The sequence below is a fragment of the Galeopterus variegatus genome, unplaced genomic scaffold, assembly GCF_000696425.1.
Source record: "Galeopterus variegatus unplaced genomic scaffold, G_variegatus-3.0.2 Scaffold12422, whole genome shotgun sequence".
Lineage (NCBI taxonomy): Eukaryota > Metazoa > Chordata > Mammalia > Dermoptera > Cynocephalidae > Galeopterus > Galeopterus variegatus.
The window spans coordinates 18,561-39,711 of NW_007738533.1; the positions used below are offsets into that span (position 1 = coordinate 18,561).

Genomic DNA, 21,151 nt, shown 5'->3' on the forward strand with positions numbered 1-21,151 from the left:
GAACCACTAAAATATTTTAAAATAATTTCTAGTTATAGGAAAATGCTTACTTTTTAATATTAAATGAGAAAGTAGAATAAAAACTGCAGTAATCACCTGATTCTACTACAATACTTTCTTTAAAAAAAATGATGTTAATACATATGCATTATAAAAATTGAATATTCCAATATTAATAATAAATATTTCTGGGTGGTGAGATTATTATTTTTGTTTACTTGTTTACACATGTCTTTATTTTCAAAATTTTCCACAATTAGCAATGAAACCTTGAAAGTTACTTTAAAAAATCTCATCTATAAACAAACAGCTATAAATGAAAGTCCAATAATCAAATTTATATAACATGGGCAGAAAAGAATAAGTCAGAGCTTATGAAAATCAGCCAATATTCATCATTCTTTTAAGAAAAAAGGAAGCTGGAAAAAATCTGTTCCTAATCAAGGCTATTTAACAGGCATGGCAGGGTAAATTCAGGACAGGCCATTTCTGCCTTGCTAGAAAGTGCGCCTTTGTTTTCTACTTCACGAGTTACAGGACTCATAATCAGAATCCTGATCACATTACAGCATTTTGCAAAATTTTTTACTCATAAAGAGCTTGGAATTTTCTGTCCATACAGACATCTAGTTCATCTGACTCTGAAAATCAGACTGATCCCTAGGTTTAAAAATCTTAAGGGGCTAGTGTCTATTTTTAGTGATTTCAGTAAAACTTGATTGTGATTCTTTGAATTTTCAAATATTAAAGTAATGTTTATTTTTACATCAGGTTATCATTCTTCTTTACATTATGTTGTTTATTATGATCATGTCATGTCTGGCAAGGAGAGTGAATGGGGGCCCTCCATTCACTAAAAAGGGAAGTTCACAAATGAATATCAGAGTCCGACTTTGATTTTACCTCCAGTTGTCATTAAGGATCCAAAACATGAATCCTACATCAGAATTTCAGGAGAAGCAGGGAAGTTATGAAGTGTGTAGGTGGGTTTGGTTGGAAGCATCCAATGATGACACGAAAACTCTCTGGGACATATGGAATAGCCTTCCATGGAGGTCTGTTGGGTGCAAGCCACCGTCAGTATGGCAGTTTTGGTTTAGACATTGTGCTCTCACCTCCATTAGCTCAGTAAATCTTACTAATTTGATTTTAGGTAGGGTGACCTTGGCAGGCAAGTCATTCTTTGAGCCTTAGATAGGTACTTGTTCAGAAAGCTTTACAAAGAGATCCGTTTACTCTTTCCTGTGTATTTTACGTTAGATGTCTTTCAGAGCTACTTCCCTGGTAGCGAAAAATGCCAGCTGTCCCTGGAGACAGGAGTTCATGGAATGCAGTATTCGAGGAGTCAATTAATAATTATGTCAATGTTAAAAATATGTGTCAGTCACATCAACTGAGAAAAGAAAAGCAGCTGGGTGTCTCACTGGTTAGAAACACAGGGATAATTTATAAGTGTCACTTACAGACACATGGTATGTATATGACAGACGTTCAAAGAATTCATTGAAACTAGTGGACTAAATTTAGGCTTTGACTTTTCAACAGCCTTCAAAAAATTCCATTTTCCAAATCTTTAGGCCTATCTTTTTAGGTTCTATCTGACTCAGACACTGAAATGTCTTTAGAAATTCCTTTGCAAGTTAGGGTATCTATTGCTTCAATTTACACATACAAGCTTCATTGGTTCTTTCACTATTACTCTGTACTGTACTTTAACAGGTACTGTTTATTCTTTTCTTTTTTTTAATTTTTAAGTTGGTATATAATTGTGTTTAAATCTACATATCATCTCTTTCAACATTAATGATATTAGTCATATTCTGATCTCCATAAAAGTATAGCCTTACATTTGAAATTATAAAACAAAACAAAAAACCAGTACGATATATTTTATGTCCGAAATTATAAAACGTAGCACATGAACTGATACAGAAATTCAGCCTCCTTCCTAAAAAGTAGAGAAGAGAAAGGGCAATAGTAGCATAGTGTTTGCATGCAGAATCAAACAATGACCTGTCTACAATGGAGCTTTGCCCACATGAGCCAGTTGTGCAAGTGTTCTGGTATTCTGGGCCTGCATAACTCTCTGAAGAAAGGCTTGAAAAGATAAGCCAAAGCTGGTCCTCAAGTGTCTTTTTTTTTTTTTTTTGAGCCATAAAGAAAATCTGTTTCAGTGCTTGAGATCTGTTCCCTGTGTTATGGTTTTTGAGTGAGAGTGTGCAAGCTGCTGGATTTTTCCTACTGAGGATTTGAATGGAGAGACATGAGCATGTTTTAGATGTGAACAAACACAGTGTCCATCAGCACCAACTTGAGAAACAGGCAGCCATTTTCATCTATTCCAAATGCTGACTTATGCTGGTTTACCTGCTTAGTCTCTCTTGAATATGTCCATTCCTCTACATCTTCAGTGCTGACACAGTTCAGCCTCTACCATTTCTTACCTGGATTTTGCAAGAGTCTCATAACTGGTCCCTCTGACTCCATTCAGTTCCCTTGGAGCCACGCTCCACACTGCTGCCAGAGTGCTGTGTATGAAGCACAAACCCAATGCCTCAGCGGGTCCCCCAGCACCTGGTGATAATCCAGGCCCTTCAGCTGGACATTCAGGCACTAAATGATCTGAGCTGCTGCTTCTCCAGCCTCACCCTCCATGCACATTACACACAATTCCAGGTAACACTAGTTGTCCTTGCTTAGAATAGTCTTAGCACTCACTGTCTGGAAAACTCCTTGAATACAACTTTATGGAATATAATTAGGCAATTTAAATTTATATCCTTAGAAACAAGGAAATAAACTGAAATGTGAACCGAGGTCTACACACACAGCTATTTATCACAGCCTTATTGATAAGAGCAGAAAAAGTGTGTCGGGGGAAAAATTTAAACATCTTAACAAAGGCAAATAAATTATGGCATATGAGATATTATATAGGAATTAAAAATGATGTTGATAAAGTTTCTAAAGACATGGAAAATGTTTATTATAGAAAGGACTTAAAGTGACTGCTGTAGATTGAATGTCCCCCCAAAACTTAATCCCTACTGTGACAGTGTTAAGAGGGTGGGAAATCCTATTATGGTAATTGAAACGTGGGGCCTTGAAGAGGTGATTAGATTGTGAGGACCATGCCCTAGTGAATGGATTAATCCACTGATGCTTTAATGGTGGCCATGAGCATTGCTCTGATGGCTTTAAAAGAAGGAATGGGGAGGTAGCTCTCTCTCTGTTCCACAGTTCTTGTCATGTGAGACCCTGCACTGCAAGAGTCACCTCACCAGATGTGTTCTCTGGACTTTGGACTTCCCAGCCTCTGAAACTGTAAACAATAAATTTCATTTTCTTACAGATTACCCAGTTCCATGTATTTCTGTTATAAGCAACAGAAACCAACTAATACAATGACTTAGAAGATGCAAATATCCAAAAAGATGCCTTAAAAGCAAAAGAAGAATGAAAAATAGAATAGAGACATAAAATAGAGTAAGAGGTGAAGCTAAAAAATACCTTTTGGCTATGAGTAGGCTGTAAATTTGGCTCTTAGCTTTCTTTTCTATCAACAAATATAGAAAAAATCCAAACAGTATCTCAGTTCAGAATCCACAATATAAAAACATTTCCCTTGCTTGGGAGAAATACATCTACTGCATACATGAATTGCTCTGGTGAGTGCACAAGAAGAAAATCCTAATAAGGGACACATGGCAAGTTTCCTAAGATTGCTTCTTATAGTAATATCTGATAAAAGCAATGGCAAATTGAACCAGCCAATTCAATTCTCCTGTAGGAGCAAGTATGAAATAGTGCATGTTTCCAGTTTTTTGTGAATTTGTTACAGAAGTACATTTTAGAAAAATAGAAGGACCAAATTACATTTCAATTACTCTTCCCAAAGAATAATTTTTTTTTAGTCACACTTCTGATATACTAAATGAGCTCGAAGTAGGATGAGCTGAAAAAGTACCTGGAGTCCAGCTAATCTAGCTTGACTATTAAAAATAGACTTACCAGAATGAATAATTAAGGGGCAGGAGTAGAAGCAGGGAAATTAGTGAGATGGCTTCTGCAAAAAGCTAGGAAAGTCATGATGTTAATGATGTTAGTGATGGTAACAGAAACCATGATAGTACTGGTAACGGTGATTAGAGTAACATCCACTTAGTACTGTAGTAATAGCAATAATAATACTAGAAATATATAGAATTGTCATTCCTAGTTAGTTTTTTTAGTATGTAAAACCAGATTTTTAGTTAGCCAACTTTAATTAGATTCTGGAATCAAAATCAAACTTCTTTCATTGACACTGTCTTCTGTTAATAAAGTCAAGCCTAAATTAAAAACAAAACATGCAAAAATCTCCAGACTGAGGGAGGGGATAGTTATTGTTTAATGGGTTCAGAGTTTTGTCTTGGGAAGATGAAGACATTCTAGAGATGGATGGTGGTGACGGTTGCACAGCAATGTGAATGCACTTAATGCCACTGAACTGTACATGTCAAAATGGTTATAAAGGTTTATATATAAATTTTATGTTATATGTATTTTACCCCCCCCAAAACAAAACAAAACAACTTCCAACACAACTCCAGAATTATCTGATCTAACAGATAAGCTTGCTCAGGTGAAACAGACATGCTGTTGTGAAGAGGGAGGGACCCACAAACCTCAGGCCTGCAGAACCGCTGCTGCCCCGCCCCGAGGCTGCTCAGGGCAGTCATGGCAGCTGCTCTCCTTTAAATGTGGTTTGGAATCTGCTTCAGCATTCCAATGTTAAACAGCAGGAGTGCAGTACTCTCCGACTAGAATTATTTCAGGTTCCCACTTGCTTCCTTTATTCAACCACCTCCCCTGCCCCCAAATAAAAGGACTTCATTAAAGGCTGCTTCCTAGAGTATCCTGCAGGAGACACTATTTACAAAATGTAACCACAGGAAATCATTTGTTCATGAACAAAAGTTGGGGAGCATCTACCAAAGTTGAGGTTTTAAAGGATTTTATCTGTAAGCCGACTCTGACAATAAGAAGTCAGCAGGACATGCAGCCTCTTCAGGCTACTTAACCAAACTATAGCATTGATATATGAGTGACTGCTTTTCTATGTCTTCTTTAGTGGGGTGGGATAGTGAAATGTGAACAGCTCATTGAAGGGTTATTAAGAAATAAACTAAATGCGGCCAGGACACATTCCTGTTTTACCTGTTTTACCTCAGTGGAAAATTCTGACGGGGCCATGAAAAGACCCTGACCCTTGAAGAGCGAGTTCTATCCAAGCAACAACATCCCTTTGGTTTACGCCATTTGGAGCTTGATCAGCCTCTGCCTATAGCACTAGAGGCCAAAGGAAGGTCAAAACAAGCCACAAATAATCTAGTACTATTTCTAGCAAATTCTTACAATGGTAAGTAGAAAGAGCAGTATATTAAATGATGTTGACGGTAGCATCTCAAACTTGCAAAAATAGGCACAGGAAATACATAAAAATGTTAGCAGTAGATACCTGTATGAGTTAGACAGATACTTAAATATTTTATCCATTTTACAAATTTTCTGTAATTAGGATGTAATGGACAAAACAAACCATTGTTAGAAAATATCAAGACATTACTTTTTCTGTGGAATCTTTCTTAACTTCCTTGTGCCTGGTACTAGTTCCTCCAAATTTTTAAGCATATTTTGTTATTGCTGTTGCACATAACAGTCTGTATCCTGATTACTTTTTTCCATTCTTATCTCTCCCACTAGACTATGAGAGGTCTTTAAAAAGTTCATGGAAAGATGCACATTATCTTTTAATTCCATTTTTCCACGAACTTACTGAAGTGCTCTATTTCCTTCAGAGCATGGATCATGCCATTTACCTTTTCACCTCTGGTACTTCCCACTATTCCTGCCACACAGTTGCTACAAAATGTTTGTTGTTCCAAATGAAGCTTTTAATTACTAAAAAGTTTATCATGAGAGTCTGCTTGTTACTAGGCAGCTTAAAAATTTTTCCTCAATTGTGGAGGAGACTTTGTAAAATCAAAGGGAAAGACAGTAGTAGAAACCAATATCCTCTCAAATTAATGGTAATAGTATAGTGATAAATTAGGAAAGGATTTTATGAGCATATAGGGAAAGAATGCATATATTGTTTTGTTTTTAAAAGATGGTAAACAAGGATTTCTGGCCTGCCCAAAGAATTCATGTTCTTTTTGAGACACTGTATGTTTGAAATTGGGTAAACTGAAATGAATATTCATTGAAAAGCAGTTGGGACAGTATAAGATAAAAGCCATGGAAGAATCAGAAAGCCCAACTTATTCTCTGGACAAGGGAAGACAATAATACTTCAATAAAATGCTTTAACAAAACACCTTCTGTGGCTAAAAATCATAACTTCAAATACTAACTCTAGTCTCACAAAAACCAGCCCTAAAATAAAGCGTAATGCATACTTTGGCATATGCATGATGTAGCAAAACCAGAGTTTCTTGGAAGATGACTTAGTGGTATATTAGCATGTATTCCAAACCACAGAAGTTAGACGTGTCTGAGGCTGAAGTGCTTTGCGTGCAGCTGTGGGTCTGTCCCTGACACTATGGACACATGTCCAGGCCCACCCCAGGGGGGCCTCACCCTCACGTATTAGAGAAGGACCGAAGGAAGAAAGAATGAGAGGGAAGAAATGGGAGGTGTGTATGTGTACCACTTAACCTTAATAATCGCCATGGCTACAAATAAAGAGGGGAAGGCATTTACTAATTCACCATCATCTGTGTAGAGGTCTCAGAAAGAGACAATCAATAGAATGATTTTGACAAAGTTGTGGTATAAGAGTGTACCTGGGTGATTTGGATAGTCATCCTAAATGGGAACAATAGGGAAGAGATGCACCCAGTATGTCAAGAGTTATGAGGCTACAGGAAAGAGTATGAGAGACAGGGGATGATAAACTGGAACATCTGTTGAAACAGATTTTACTCCAAAAAGATGCAATGAATCTGTGGATGAATCATCCCGGAAATAATGGGAAAGAGAGTCTATGAAGTTCATAGGAGCAAAGGCTTAATAATACCCCAGAGGAAATTATGTAGCAAAAAGCAAATACCAGTGTATTTGTTTGATAACATCCATTAGTGCAAACTGTCTGGCAGAAATCAACCACAGGCATAAAAATATCTTGATTTTTAAATCAGCATGGAAAAAACGTATGAGCTATTCAAAGAGCAGATAAGCATGATTTAGTATAATGTCAAACAATAATTAACTATAACCTGTGTTTTGTAATGCTCGATGTATTTTGTTATTTTGCTTGAAGCAAAAAGAATTAAGGAATGAGCTGAGAACCAAATAATCACGTAAAAAAGGAGTAGCCTGAAGGCAAACTGAACTGGCCTAGGGCAAGAGCTGGTGTAAATAAAATTACTTTTCATTTTTTGAGGTAAATATTTTTTTTTAATTAAAAACATTTTTTAAATTTAAAATGCTATTTTTGGGGGCTGGCCTGTGGCTCACTCAGGAGAGTATGGTGCTGATAACATCAAGGCCACAGGTTTGGATCCTACATAGGGATGGCCAGTTGGCTCACTGGCTGAGCCTGGTGCTGACAACACCAAGCCAAGTGTTGTGATCCCCTTATCGGTCATCTTTATGAAAAAATAAATAAATAAATAAAAATAAAAAAATAAAATGCTATTTTTTTTCGTGATTAATATTTCCAAAAATTATACTGTAAAAGGAGATCTGGAATAATATATCATGAAAATCTAAATTCTGTTAAAGCAAAGTAAATTGTCATAATTAAAAATTGAAATTAGCCAAATGTTCCAGAACAGGGACATAAAAAATTAAAATGTGTATCTATGGCTTAGATATTATGTAGTCTCCAACAATTATATGTAGTATCATAAAATTTATTCATAACAGAGCCTTAAATGAATAAATTATTTTATGGCATATGAATTATAGAGCTAATGTTATGCTATATATATATAATTTTTTAAAACCGATTTTCTTAATTACACTTGTGAAGTTCTTTGGATTCTCAGGAAAAAGTAGCTATTTAACTTTAGTTTTTGATATTTTTTATCAGTAGTACCCTCATAGGGCTCTAAACAATCTCCAGGTAGAAAACAAAAGGAAAGCACTTTACTTGCTTATAACTTTGAGGCTTTACAAAACCCTTAATAAAATACTGCAGAGATGAAAGATGCTACTCTGAGAGGCTCTATGTAGTTCACATATGCCACTCTTTGCCAGTGTTTCTAGAAGTCACTGAGAAAACACGAAGTATAATGTCTAGAAATAATTTATGTATAGTATCCTCATATGAACAAAGCTACCAAATCTTCATGTGTCTCGATTTATGATTTTGTCTTGGAGGTAGTCAGGCATCTATAAACCAAGGGAAACTGAATTACACTTGAGGCTATGGCTTGGGCCACCAGGGTGTACTTTCCTAAAGCCTGTTTTCCTAATGATCAATTTGCCTATGAGCATTTCAACTAAGAGCCATTCCCCTTGGGAGCTTCTGCATTTATTTGAGTATCCTGTCCTTTTTTGTCAGCTCTTTGTCATTTTAGGATTATTAAACTAACCCTCTAAAGGCATATTTTGTTTCTTTTATATATATAACAAATAGCTCTTAAATTTGCATTGTTTTATGAACAAATGAATTGTTTTATATCTTTGTGGTATATTTTTTTCTACTTTAATTACTTCTAAACTCTCTAAAAATTTTTAAAGCCAGTCTTTCTAAGTGAAGAATCTTTCGTAAAGGCATAATTTCATTTTTATTTTTAGGACACTTGAACAGATGCAAAAGCACTGAAAAGGGGTTTCAGTTAAGCAGACAGCTTTTATGCAACTTTAAAATAGTTTATGTTATTAAACTATTTACATTTATTTAACAATTAAATTCAGACACCATAACAGTGCATTTCAATTAGGGAGATGGAGTAGGGTTATATGAGATTCAACACAGGGTTTTCTCCAACTATACATGCTGACATCCTCCCTTAGATTCCAGAATTTTTGGGTAATCTGTGACACTGTTAGTTAGTTAAAAATAAAAGGAAATGGAATCTGCCTTTGGCTTCCTACTTACTCTTGACCATATTCTGATTGCTGAGATCTTCATGTTTGTTATTTTAATTAAAATAGCACTCATAAAAGCCATAATTAATTCTGAACATCACAGATCTGCTGCTCTGGAACACTTGCACTTGGAGCCACATCATCAAACTCTGTATCATGAGGTTCTAGTTCAAAGCAGTATAGTCCCTCTGATGCAAAGGGGATCAGAAATATATTTATAATTTCATGAGATAAAGTATTTTCGAGGACAAAGGTTATACAAAAGGAAGCAGCATTTTGGTTGGTTGCAATGTAAACATGGAAACGTCCAGGTAGACTGACCCTGCAGGGCTAGGTCTGTGCCAGTGGGACCCAGCAGGCACTCCCCACACATGACCCCAAAGCAGGCAGCCCAGTGACTCACCGGCAGGGCAAAATCCTGACGACGTCGTTGGGCTTGTACCCTTCAATACAAACTGCACAGTTGTCAAAATCGGGCTCTGTTTCCTGCAAGAGGGGAAGCACAGATGAGCCTATTTCTTAGCTTCCACTCCTGTGTAAATACCCAAACAACAAACCAAAGGAGAGCTTGCCTGGAGTAAGGCTCTCAACAGTGCTGGTGCCAGTGTTCTTAATGAATAATTTACCGTCTATTGGCTTAGTTTCCCTTCCTTCCAACTTCTACTTATCGTTCCTAGGTTCCACTGTAAATGCTTTTGAGAGGAAAACCATTTGCTAATGAACATTTGCTAATAATGCTATTAATTGTAACTAGAGGTGACATATCAAAATCTCAAAGATGAGAAATAATATTTATGGAGAACTATCTGAATGATATTTAATCTATTCATTCTCCTAGAATCTGGTAAATAAAACAAAAATAAATATAAACAAAATTATGGTTCCAATTTTTATCAAGCATATAAATCTCTTTTATTACCTCATGATATATTACATAATAGTCCTTATACTTTTATTATTCTCTGCTTGAGGGGGGAAAAAGCAATGATCAAAATATACTTTAAATTTAATAATGCTTTAAAATGAATTTTATCTTATTAAGCCCAAAGCATTTTTATATAGTTGCAAAATAATAGCACATAGTTTGTGAGACAAATCACTTATTCAGACTGGAGACAACACCTAGTATACATGTGGAGTTGTGAATGCCCCAAGAAGCCCCAAACCCATGTCTTGTAATCCATTGCTCTGAAACTTCTCCTGGGGGATGGAAGAACTTTAGAGCCCTACAGGCCTGGACTGTATTGCTTTGTTGTCCCTCCTAAAGATATACCATTGCTTTTGGCTTTATGCCACCATTCTACAGTGAGGGAAGTTGTTGCAATGACTTTGGCTATATGAATACTAGATTTCAAAGGGAACGAACATACTTCCTGCATTTGTACTGTAAACCTAAGTGGAGAACATGGCTTAGCACATAATGTTGCCTTCCTTGCAAGGATTCATGGAAAAATTTTCTTAAGTTATGATACCAGGCACAACCATTTTGTTTTTATCTTGTGGCCCCCCTGGAATAAGGTAATTAAATATCGTTTGAATATTGAATATTGCTTCCTTCTTTGTACTGGCTGCTAGAAAGCCTCAACTTAAATTTTGGGCCCACATCAGGTAGTGTATTTGTGTATTAATTTCATCCCAGCTTCATCTATTTTTTTTTTACACTTACGAATTTCTTATATTTTTTATCTAGCTATTTTGTTGCATACATTTTATAAACTGCCTTAAATTATATTTAATAAAGAAAAATATAACAGATGCTCACAGGACAACTGTTAGCATGTATTTTCCTTTCCCACCCTTTTCTCTCTTCCACCCTGGCTGTCAGAAAAGTTAGGAAGTTCTTTGAATAGCACCTCACCAAAAAGAAAAGAGGCTGTTACCTTGTCACCCTTCTTGATGGTCCTGACCTGGAGCTTGCTGATGGCTTTCTTTGCTGCATCTCCCAATCGGCGCTGAAAAAACAAAAGCTACTTGTTAGTAATAAAGATGTGTAATTTCTGACTTCGTTTTTGATGGCATTTAATAAAGCAGGGCATCTATCTCTGAAATCATACACATGTGGCATGAATGTTAGTGACGATGGCTGGAAGAGATAGGACAGTGGTATTTGTGCAAAGGGGCTTTGCAGTCAATAAAAGCACTTTGTCACAGAGAGAAGTGTCTCATGCCTGGTGTTAAGCAAGTGGCATATGATATAGATCCTGCTCTATACTAACTCGAGTTCAGGTTACATCTTCATAGACTAACAACAACAACAACAACAAAAGGAGTTTAGTAATTTGTCACTCTAGCCACTCAATTTGACATGGAGATAGCCAATCTGAAGTAGTTCCAATAAACTCATCTCTTTTTTACAATCAGGCTTTACTGCTTGCATATTCCTTTCAATTTGCTTATATAGACCTAAACTAGGTTTATATTTGGTCTGTTCTGTCCTATTTTATCACATTCTTTCATTCACCTTCTTTATGTACCAGGGTACTTCAAAAAGTTTGTGGAAAAATAAAATTAAAAGATAACACTAATATTTCCATGAACTTTTTGAGGTACCCTCATATTTGCAAGTGTGAGTGTGCATATAGAAAAATACATAAAACATAATGTTCAGTTTAGCAAATAATTATAAAGCAAACACCTGGGTAAACCACTATCACCCACGTTAAGATATAATATATCATGCCTCCCACCTCCTTTTTTTTGTTTTGATAGAGAAAATTACTATCCTAATGAGCCCTGCAACAAAGCAATGAGAGGGTAATGAGAAAGAGTGGAAGGGAGAGGGCAGGGGGAGAATTAAATTTTAATATGTCAAGGAACAAAATGATTTGTTTTTGTGTTTGTGAATTTTCTACTCATTTTAGCTCCGTCTTAGGTATGTGTACTTCTGGTCTGCAACAGATGTGTATTTGCAGCAGTGAAACTTATTTGAAGGACTAAGATTAAAAGGGTTAACATTTAAACACAAATCATTTACTTGCACTAATTTAGTTCCTTTTGGAAAAACACTCAAGCTTCTTTTTTGTCTCTAAAACAGTGAACATATACTAGTGAACAGCTAATACATCCTAGGTACCATGCTAAGCTTTATATTCAATATCTTCTTTACCCTTACAATAACCCTATGAGAAAGGTACTATTTTATAGAATAAACTGAGACTTACAGAGCTTAAGTAAATTGTTCAATATTACAAAGTTGCTGAAAGATCGGTCAGAAATTTAATAAAATTAAGTCTGACTTTAAAGACAAAGCTACCACCCTCATCTTTTTTCACCAAACAACCACCCAATCAACCAACCAGCATCTCACTAGACAGCTAATCAGCCAATGGGGAATCCAGCCAACCAACTTGTTGGCCAACCAATCCAAATATACAAAGTACTTATCATGTGGCACTTCTCTAAGCAAACAGCAGTTACAGTAAATAAGTAGAAAAGGAGATGCTCTCCTCGTTAACTTATTTTTCTCTTTGATATTTCATCCTTTGCTTCTAAAATAATACTAGCATGTTAAACAGGGTAAGTTTTGGCTGTTTCCCAAAAGGAGACCTATATGTACTTCACATTTATGCAGAAGTCCATGAGTAGCTAGCAAACTAAGCTAGCAGGAAAAAATAGGAAGAATCTGTAATAATAAATACCAATCGGAAACATGAGAGTGATAAGGAAAGAAAATAACTGACATGAAACTAACATGATGGAACTTTCCTCTCCTCTTCCTCCAGTTATCACCTAATCATCCTTTGGTCTCAACTCAAGCCACCTCTTCAGGGAGTCCTTCCTAGATGCCTCACAGCAAGATCCCTCTAATCTAGACCCTCACAGCACTTTGTACCTCTGATTTATAGCACTGTCACTGATATTTGTTTTTATGATCAATCCATGTTACCTTTCCCTCATTCAAGCTTCATGAGGGCAGGAACTTTGGAAAAATGGTAGTGACAAACACACACACAAATTCCTGTCCTCTGTAGCTGATAATCTGGTAGAATCTCCATAATGACAGATGAGTGAGTAAAATCTTATGCCAATTGATTTTTTTTAAGCATGTAAAACAACTTAAGAAATAACCAGTTAATGGGAAAACTTATGGACAAACTATAAGTGATACATGTCATAACATAAGCAAAGTTGTGGTCCTAGCCTTGGCAAAACCAGGCAGTCTAAACCAACAACTGCTCTTCATTGAAGAAGTCTGGGGCAAGGACAGAAAGGCATGAAGAAAGGGCTGCTAGTTACTGGGAGTAATGCCACAAACCTGTAGAATGTTATATTTAGGTTAAGAAATCTGGACCCCAAATAAATGTTGATTGTTTTCTAAGTAAACGGCTCAGATATTTTTGCAATTGTGTTTAACTGGTATTGTATCCCAATTCAATTACTTAAATCTTTTTTTATTTTCAAAGGCTGAGCAGAGTAATTAAATAGCAAAAATTATTTTCAAACAATGGTCGTAGATTATTTATATCCAAAAGAAAATATAATAAAGTCCTTTTCAGTATCAAGTCTATGAGTTCTTCCTCCCTGAAAGCCCTGAGAAATCAAATGATTGACAAAGGTAGAAGACCTATTTAATCATTCTGAAAAATGGTACACTCGTACTCTCTTCCCTTTCCCTTCCCTGTGTAGTTCCTTGAATCAAGCTTCATTCCATGTTATTGATAGATAGTATACATATTCCTCTTTTGAGGGCAAAGGAGCTAAATAGGCATTTCTCAATGCAAGATAGACAAATGGCCAACAGACACATGAAAAAAGGCTCAACATCACTAAGCATCAGGGAAATGCAAATCAAAACCACACTGAGATATCATCTCACCCCAATTAGACTGGCCATTATAAAAAAGAGAGAACAACAAATGCTGGTGGGGATGTGGAGAGAGGGGAACCCTCCTACACTGCTGGGGGACTGTAAATTAGTGCAGCCATTATGGAAAATAGTATGGGGGTTTCTCAAACACCTACAGATAGAACTGCCATATGATCCTGCAATCTCACTACTGGGTATTTACCCAGAGAAATGGAAATCATCATGTTGAATGGATATGTGCACTACCATGTTTATCGCAGCTCTATTTACAATAGCCAAGAGTTGGAACCAACCTAAATGTCCATCTTTGGGCAACTGGAAAGGAAAATGTGGTATATTTAGATAACAGAATACTACTCTGCCACAAAAAAGAATGAAATTCTGCCATTCACAGCAACAGATGAACTTAGAGAAAATTATATTACGTGAAATAAGCTAGGCATAGAAAGAGAAATAACCATATGTCCTTACTCATAAGGGGAAGTTAAAAAAAAGAAAGATACAGCAATCACAATAATTGGCTGAACTTCCAAAAGGAGAGAATGGAACTGAGGCCACCAGAGGTGGGAAACCAGGAGGCAGAAGGGGGTTAGGAAGAAACTGGTAAAGGGCTAAATATAGCAATCGTCCTGATCCGAGGATCACGTATTGCACACAGGCATTGATATTCAAGGCTATACCCCCCGATACATACGATCACTTATGTTTCAATTAAAAATAAATAAATAAATAAAATTAAAAAACAATAAAGCAGTTGTTGCTTTTGCAGCTGGTCTCTTCTGTCTTTGGATTTTCAACTGCACCAAGTATAAAGGGGAAGGAAAACTATAGGCCCTGCTCAAACTGAGTCTTGCACATAGCCTGTAGAGACGACCTAGGGATTGGGAACCTCAAGCTTATTGCAAAACAGACTCTTTCCTTTGTTATTCTCAGAAATGCAGAGTGAAATGATGCTAATGGAAGACTTAGGAACCCCGTCAGGTTGATTGAGGGATCACCTCAGGTTTGTGTCAGCCTTTGTTTGACGTGGGGATTCCACTTTCTTCTCCAGGCTACTTCTGTGGATTTTCTCCAACCCAACCAGATCCAAATCATGCTTTTTACTATCATTGTCAGGAGTTAGGCTGTCTTGGTATTAGATTTATTCATCAATTTGATCTGAACAGGTATAAGATAACATTTACCAAGATTATTGGTTTCTTGACAATAGTGAACATAAACTGCCTTATGGGAAATAAGTACAAAACCTTGCATAAAAAGAATAAATTCCTATATAAATGGCAACAAGGATAGTAAAACAAGCACAGACCCCAATTCCACCCAAGACACATAAATTAGTGGTTCTAAATATTTATGAAACCGAGAAAAATATTCCTCTCCTCTGTGTTATAAACAGACATGCAGTGAAGGAGATAAAAAAACAACTAAGAACATGAGGATGCCAAAACACAGGATTAAAACTTGAGTTTATGTCCTTCCTAGCTCATTTGCTTGGACAACTGTGTATCATATTTTCCCCTTTTTCTTAACAGCTGTTTTTGTAATAATCATGTTCACTATTATCACCATCAAGTGGAAAACTCACAAAGTGTTCTATGTTCTAGGGGAAGGGACAACACTGTCAAACAGAGTTGGGCCCCTCCTCTGGAACCTCATGTAGCCATGGGTGACTCAGATGACTTCCGTCCCATGCTCTAATACATAATAATGATCCTTCCAGGCCTGGCTGATACAACACAACTCATTGCACAGCCAGTCCATCAATTTCCATGATGTAGGTCACTATTTCACGAATCTAGAAACATAGATGAAAGAATTAAGACTACTCTGGTAGCCACACATGACGTGAGGTAAAAACATCAGGGTTATTTTTTGTCAACAGTGTTGTAGAGGGGAAGGCAATGGCTTGGAAGTTGGAAGATCCAGTCCTAGTTATGTCACCAACTAACTGTGTGACTTTGGCTGAATCATTTAAACATTCTGGGCCTCAGTTCCCCTTGTTAGTAAAAAAGGTATGCAAAGTAATGTCGTTTCCAGCTATACCAGCTCATGATTTTCATCCATGCAGAAAAGAACAGGGAGACAAAAATGCTTTGAAACTTGAATTAGCTAAAAAAAAAAAAAAAAAGCAAATCAAGGGCTAATTACCTCACTGAATACTTCACGGATACAACATGCACTTTTGTCTTTCTGTCCCCCTGTGGGCTTTGCCCTTTCTTCTAGAGCATTTTCAGGGATAATTTTAGTTCTCATTCTTTAGGAGACAGAAGCATCTCTGCCTAGACTCTTCCTTGGTGGCTGACACTCAGCATACTCCTTTCTCTTCTCCTGTGAAGTGCAAGTTGGTTTTAAATTCCATTACTTCTCTTGTTCCAACATAGCTTGAATCACAATATGTGCAAAAGAAATTAAAGGGACATGGGCCATGTACATACAAATAAGAGAAAAAGGTGTTCTCAGGGAGAGGTAAATCTTTCGATAAGACTTTGTTGAATGTCATTCCCAGGCCTCACATAAAAATCAAAACAGGTCTGATTTCCTTAAATTCTTCAAAGGCAATATTGTTCATGAAAACTAAACATGAACTCTATTTTGTTGATCTGATCTGCCCATATTTGAAATAGCTGCCATCTTTTGGAATTCATGTGGTTTTCAGGACACAGCCGAGTCTTTGTGTCTGAGAGGGGATGTCCTAGCAGACAGTGAGACAACATACCAGAACATCGCAAGATGACAGGCTTACCTGCCTGGACCACGGCAGGAATGCTCTCTCACTTTGCCACCCCGTAGGGTTTTCATAAGCAGGATAGAATTAGTGAATGACAGCAGAAGTGGTATATGTGGGGAGTGAGGGGCACATGTCTCCATAACCTCCTGGTGGGGAGGGGAAAACTGTCCACTGAACACACTGGTCTTCGGGATCAGGGAGTCTGGCATGAATCTGGTCTCCCACCTCAATGTTCAGGAAGAGGTCACTAGTTGGTAGGTCATAAGATGCGTGGAATGGAGATGAACCTTTAGCATCCTCTGTGAAGCACCCTGCAGTGGGGAATCTTAAACTGGATGCTAGGAAGGACTTAACAATCGACCCTTACTTCTAAAGCCAGAAAAGGCCAGCATTCAATGCTCAATGGTCAGGAATTACTTTTACTGCTATGACTGAGGTAGGGACTGGTGGTCTTCACGATAGGTTATGTCTCTTCTGTACTTCGATGCTGCTGAGGTGGCTTGATCTGGTGGAAACCACTTTGACTTCAGATCGCCAACCTGGCTGTGTGTGTGCCTTTGAAAAAAATCACTAGCTGAACATTTCTCTCAAATTCGTTATATTGAATGCCCCTTTAAGTTCTAAAAACTATGATTGTGGGAGCAGGCAGTCAGCTTTCTCAAATACAGGAGTAGAATAATATACAGTGCCTTTTGCCTCCCAATTCTTATGACTGCTGTTTCCCAGGGTTGACTGAAAGGTGGTTGGCTATGCAGTGCAGAAGTCCACACTGGTGGCACCAACGGGCTATTTCCCTTAAAGTACTCATCCAGGGGCATCATCAAGGCTTGTGACGAAAGAAAGAGAGGTCTGTTATGTTATTTAAAAGTCACTGTGACATGTGTGAAATGGCCAGCAAAATGTTTTTCCTAATCATCATGGGGCCTTTCCTCCTCTGAAGAGTGGGCGTGGCTTGTGCCTTCTCCTTCCCACACCATGTTGGAGCCTCTCCAGCTGCCTACTCCTTTAACAGGTGAAAGGGTGATGGAAAAAGCTTCCTTCACCTAAGCACCATTCCCTCAGCTTCCCCTCCTTACCTGGCCTACTTTGCTCCATCTTACTTGACCTCTGTTCCCATCTTTATGATTCAAATCAGGTCCTAATGCCACATGCTCCTATGTACTTAGTATACTGGATTATACTCTTGCCTAATGATCTTATCCTAAGACTCTGATTCTACTTTGCACCAAAACCAAAGTTAGATATAAATTCTACTCACTTTTAAGTGATCTCAGCTCCAGCAACCCCAACCTTGACAGCATTCTAGACCTTCTAGCTGCCTGAGAGTGTCACGTTTATGTCTGATTATGTAACAGTGTATTCTGAGCTTGGTCAGAGAGAAGATTCCATTGGGCTGGAATGTGACATTTAGAAATTGGCTTCCTAAAGGTTCTGTGTGTGCTGTGGGAAGACCTGCTTCCAAACCTATCTGAGATGCTCCCACAGGCTCTTAAGTGTCACAGGGCTTGTTCAGGAATGGGAAACAGGAGTCCATCAACCTCCTTGAGCTCTGTGCAAAGATCCTGAAATAATCCATCACTCCACTCAGACACACACAGGCCATCTGACAGACCAAGGTCTCTGAGGTGGCTGGACTCAGGAAAAGATGATGGGCTCTATGAAAGCTAAGCATCAGGAGTGGAGAAGGTGGCTGCAGAGGAGTTAACCCCAAACAGGGCGGCCCTGGATCCAGGAGTGTGAGGCTGTGCTTGGCCTCCCTCTTTCACCTCCCCCAGAGTGCTTGCATGCAGTGCGAAGGCAAGGCAGAGGCAAGGAGAGAAAAGTTTCAGGTAGTAATAAGGACTGAGAAGAACATAAAACATACATAAAATGATATGATCCAGGGAGAGACACTGGGGAGGGAGTGAGGCCACATTAGCTTATCCCAGGCTCAGGCTTCAGACCTCTTGTGTCCTGGGACACCCATCCTCTGGGTGAGCTCATTCTGTCCCAATGATTGGAATGGCATCTATACACTCTACACGCTTACGACACCCATAGTCCTATGTCCAGCTCTGTCTCCTCTACTGAGCTCCAAACTTGCGTAGTGAAATACCTTCCTGCTTCAGTATTCAAAAGGCTTCTAAATTTAACATCACCAAACCCAAATTCTTGATTCCCCAAGCACCTCCGATCCCTTCTTCTGTCTTTCCTATTTCAGTAAAGGCCCTGAGAGATGATCTAATTGCATCCTTAGGTCCTCTCCTTTCCTCACACATTTGGTAACAGTATGACTTATCATCCAATCTGGAACAATTTTGAGAGTAAACTTTAGGGAGGTATTAATGATTAGACTGTGTGATACTGTGATATGTAACTAGAAATATTTATTTTGATCTTCACTTCCAGTTCCTGGCTAAAGCTCCTAAAACCCTTGCAATTTCCTAAGTGTTGGGAGTGATAATGGTGAAAGAACAGTCTTCTGTTATTCACAAGTCCCTTTCAACCACACTGGAGTAATGTTAATGAGGTGACTTTTGGAAAGCCCTAAGGATGGGGACTGGTTGCACATGGGGAACCAATCATGTGATTAGAGGGTTGGAATTTTCAGATCCTCCCACTCCCATCTCAAATTTTGGGAGGGGAGAGAGGCTGAAAGTTGAGTTAATCACTAATGGCCAGTGATGTAATCAATCATTCCTACATAAAGAAGCCTCCATAAAACCTTAAAAAGACAAGGTTCAGAGTACTTCTGGGTTACTAAACATGTTGGGGTTGGCATGCCCAGAGAGAGAACGAAAACTCTGCACCTTTTCCCCAATACCTTGCCCTGTGTGCATCTCTTCTGTCTTTCTATCTGGGTGTTCCTGAGTTGAATCTTTTATAGCAAATGGATAAATGTAAGTACAGTGTTTCCCTAAGTTCTGGAAGCCCCTCTAGCAAATAATCGAACACGAGGAGAAGTCAAGGGAACCTCCAATTTATAGCCTGTCAGTCAGAAGCACAGGTAAACAACCTTTACTTGTGATTGGCGTCTGCAGTGGGGGAAATCTTGTGGGACTGAGCCCTTAACCTGTGGGATCTGATGCTATCCCAGGTAGACAGTTAGTGTCAGAATTGAGTTAGACTGTAGAATACTCAGCTGCTATCAGAGAATTATTTGGTGTGAGAAAAAACCCACACATTTGGTCACAGAAGTGTTCTGTGTTGAGTAAGAGTATAGTAGGAGAAAGTATTTTTAAAATTTTTTCCTTACTAGGCTTGTACAACAAATATAAACTAGGATACAGTCTTTACACTCTACATCTAATCCATAGGATTTTAAAACATTGCCCTAATTTCACCCCTTCTTACCTTGCTCATTCTAATCCCAACCCATCACCTGTCATCGTGACTACTGTCCTAGCCCTCTGAATGGTTGAGTGGTCTCCTGTTTAGTTTTATGTGTATTGACTGTCGATGCCACTATAACACAGGCTATGTGAGGGTAGAGTCCCTTCCTATGTAACAGATGTGGAGAATAACCTTTCTTGCACATAGGCACAGGAACTTCTGGAAGGATAAGAGGGAACTGTAAAGAGTTGCTATCTCTGGGGAAGGTGGAGGAAGTGAAGTTATTAAAGGGAGTTAGCATGAGAAGAAAACTTACTCTTAAATACATATCCCTTTGTCTATTTTTTTTTTGCTGTATACATACATTATTATCATTAATTAAAAAAAAGTACTGCATGGAAGATTATTCGCCAAGAAAGCCAGATTAATTTCTGTAGTCTATTTATATGTCCTCCTTTTCTTGTAACTCTGAAGATGGAAGAAAGATCCCATTTTGTTTCAAACTGTCACCAGAGCTAAAAAGGCTGTATACATACATTATTATCATTAATTAAAAAAAAGTACTGCATGGAAGATTATTCTCCAAGAAAGCCAGATTCTTTTTCTGTAGTCTATTTATATGTCCTCCTTTTCCTGTAACTCTGAAGATGGAAGAAAGATCCCATTTTGTTTCAAACTGTCACCAGAGCTAAAAAGCCCATATCTAGACTTAACCATACATGAATTATGTAAGAATTGAGCTATTTACAATTTAGGGGGAAATACAGTTTTCTAAGTATTGCTTTATCCCTTAATGGTTGTACAGTTAACAACCCTCTGATAATATGTCACAGTTATTTTCTCACTTGATCCTCACATTGAGCTTCTGGGGTTGGCATGTTATCGCCCTCACTGGACATGTGAGGAAGCAGGCAGAGAAAGGTAAAGTAACATGTGCAAGGTCGTGTCACTAGGAAGTGGCAGATCCAACATTTGAATCCAGATCCATCTGACTCCAAAGCTGGTGTCTTTACTGTTACCTGGCACTGGATTTAACTTGCTATAATTGCTTTAGCGGGGAAGGCACACCAGCCAAATCTCCTTCTCCACTTTCAGTTGTGCCCTTATTCTCCATGTCACCATCTGAAAGACCTTGCTGTGAGGCTACTAATGTAAGGAACATCTAGCAAGTGTTACTCTTTGGGAAACTGCATTGAAATGATCTTCTCCAGGCACAATGTGAC

The 21,151-nt window shown here is 38.0% G+C and overlaps 1 protein-coding gene across 1 annotated transcript in view; it reads right to left on the minus strand.

The window, feature by feature from the left end:
* Positions 1-20,806, minus strand: part of RNF150 (ring finger protein 150) — a 35,776-nt gene extending 14,970 nt beyond the window's left edge. The window contains exons 1-3 of the mRNA XM_008563039.1: positions 20,774-20,806; positions 10,962-11,033; positions 9,485-9,567 (exon numbers count right to left, since the gene is read on the minus strand). Of these exons, the coding sequence (XP_008561261.1) occupies positions 9,485-9,567; positions 10,962-11,033; positions 20,774-20,806 (188 nt within the window). The remainder of the gene's footprint in view (positions 1-9,484; positions 9,568-10,961; positions 11,034-20,773) is intronic.
* Between the last annotated feature and the right edge of the window lie 345 nt (positions 20,807-21,151).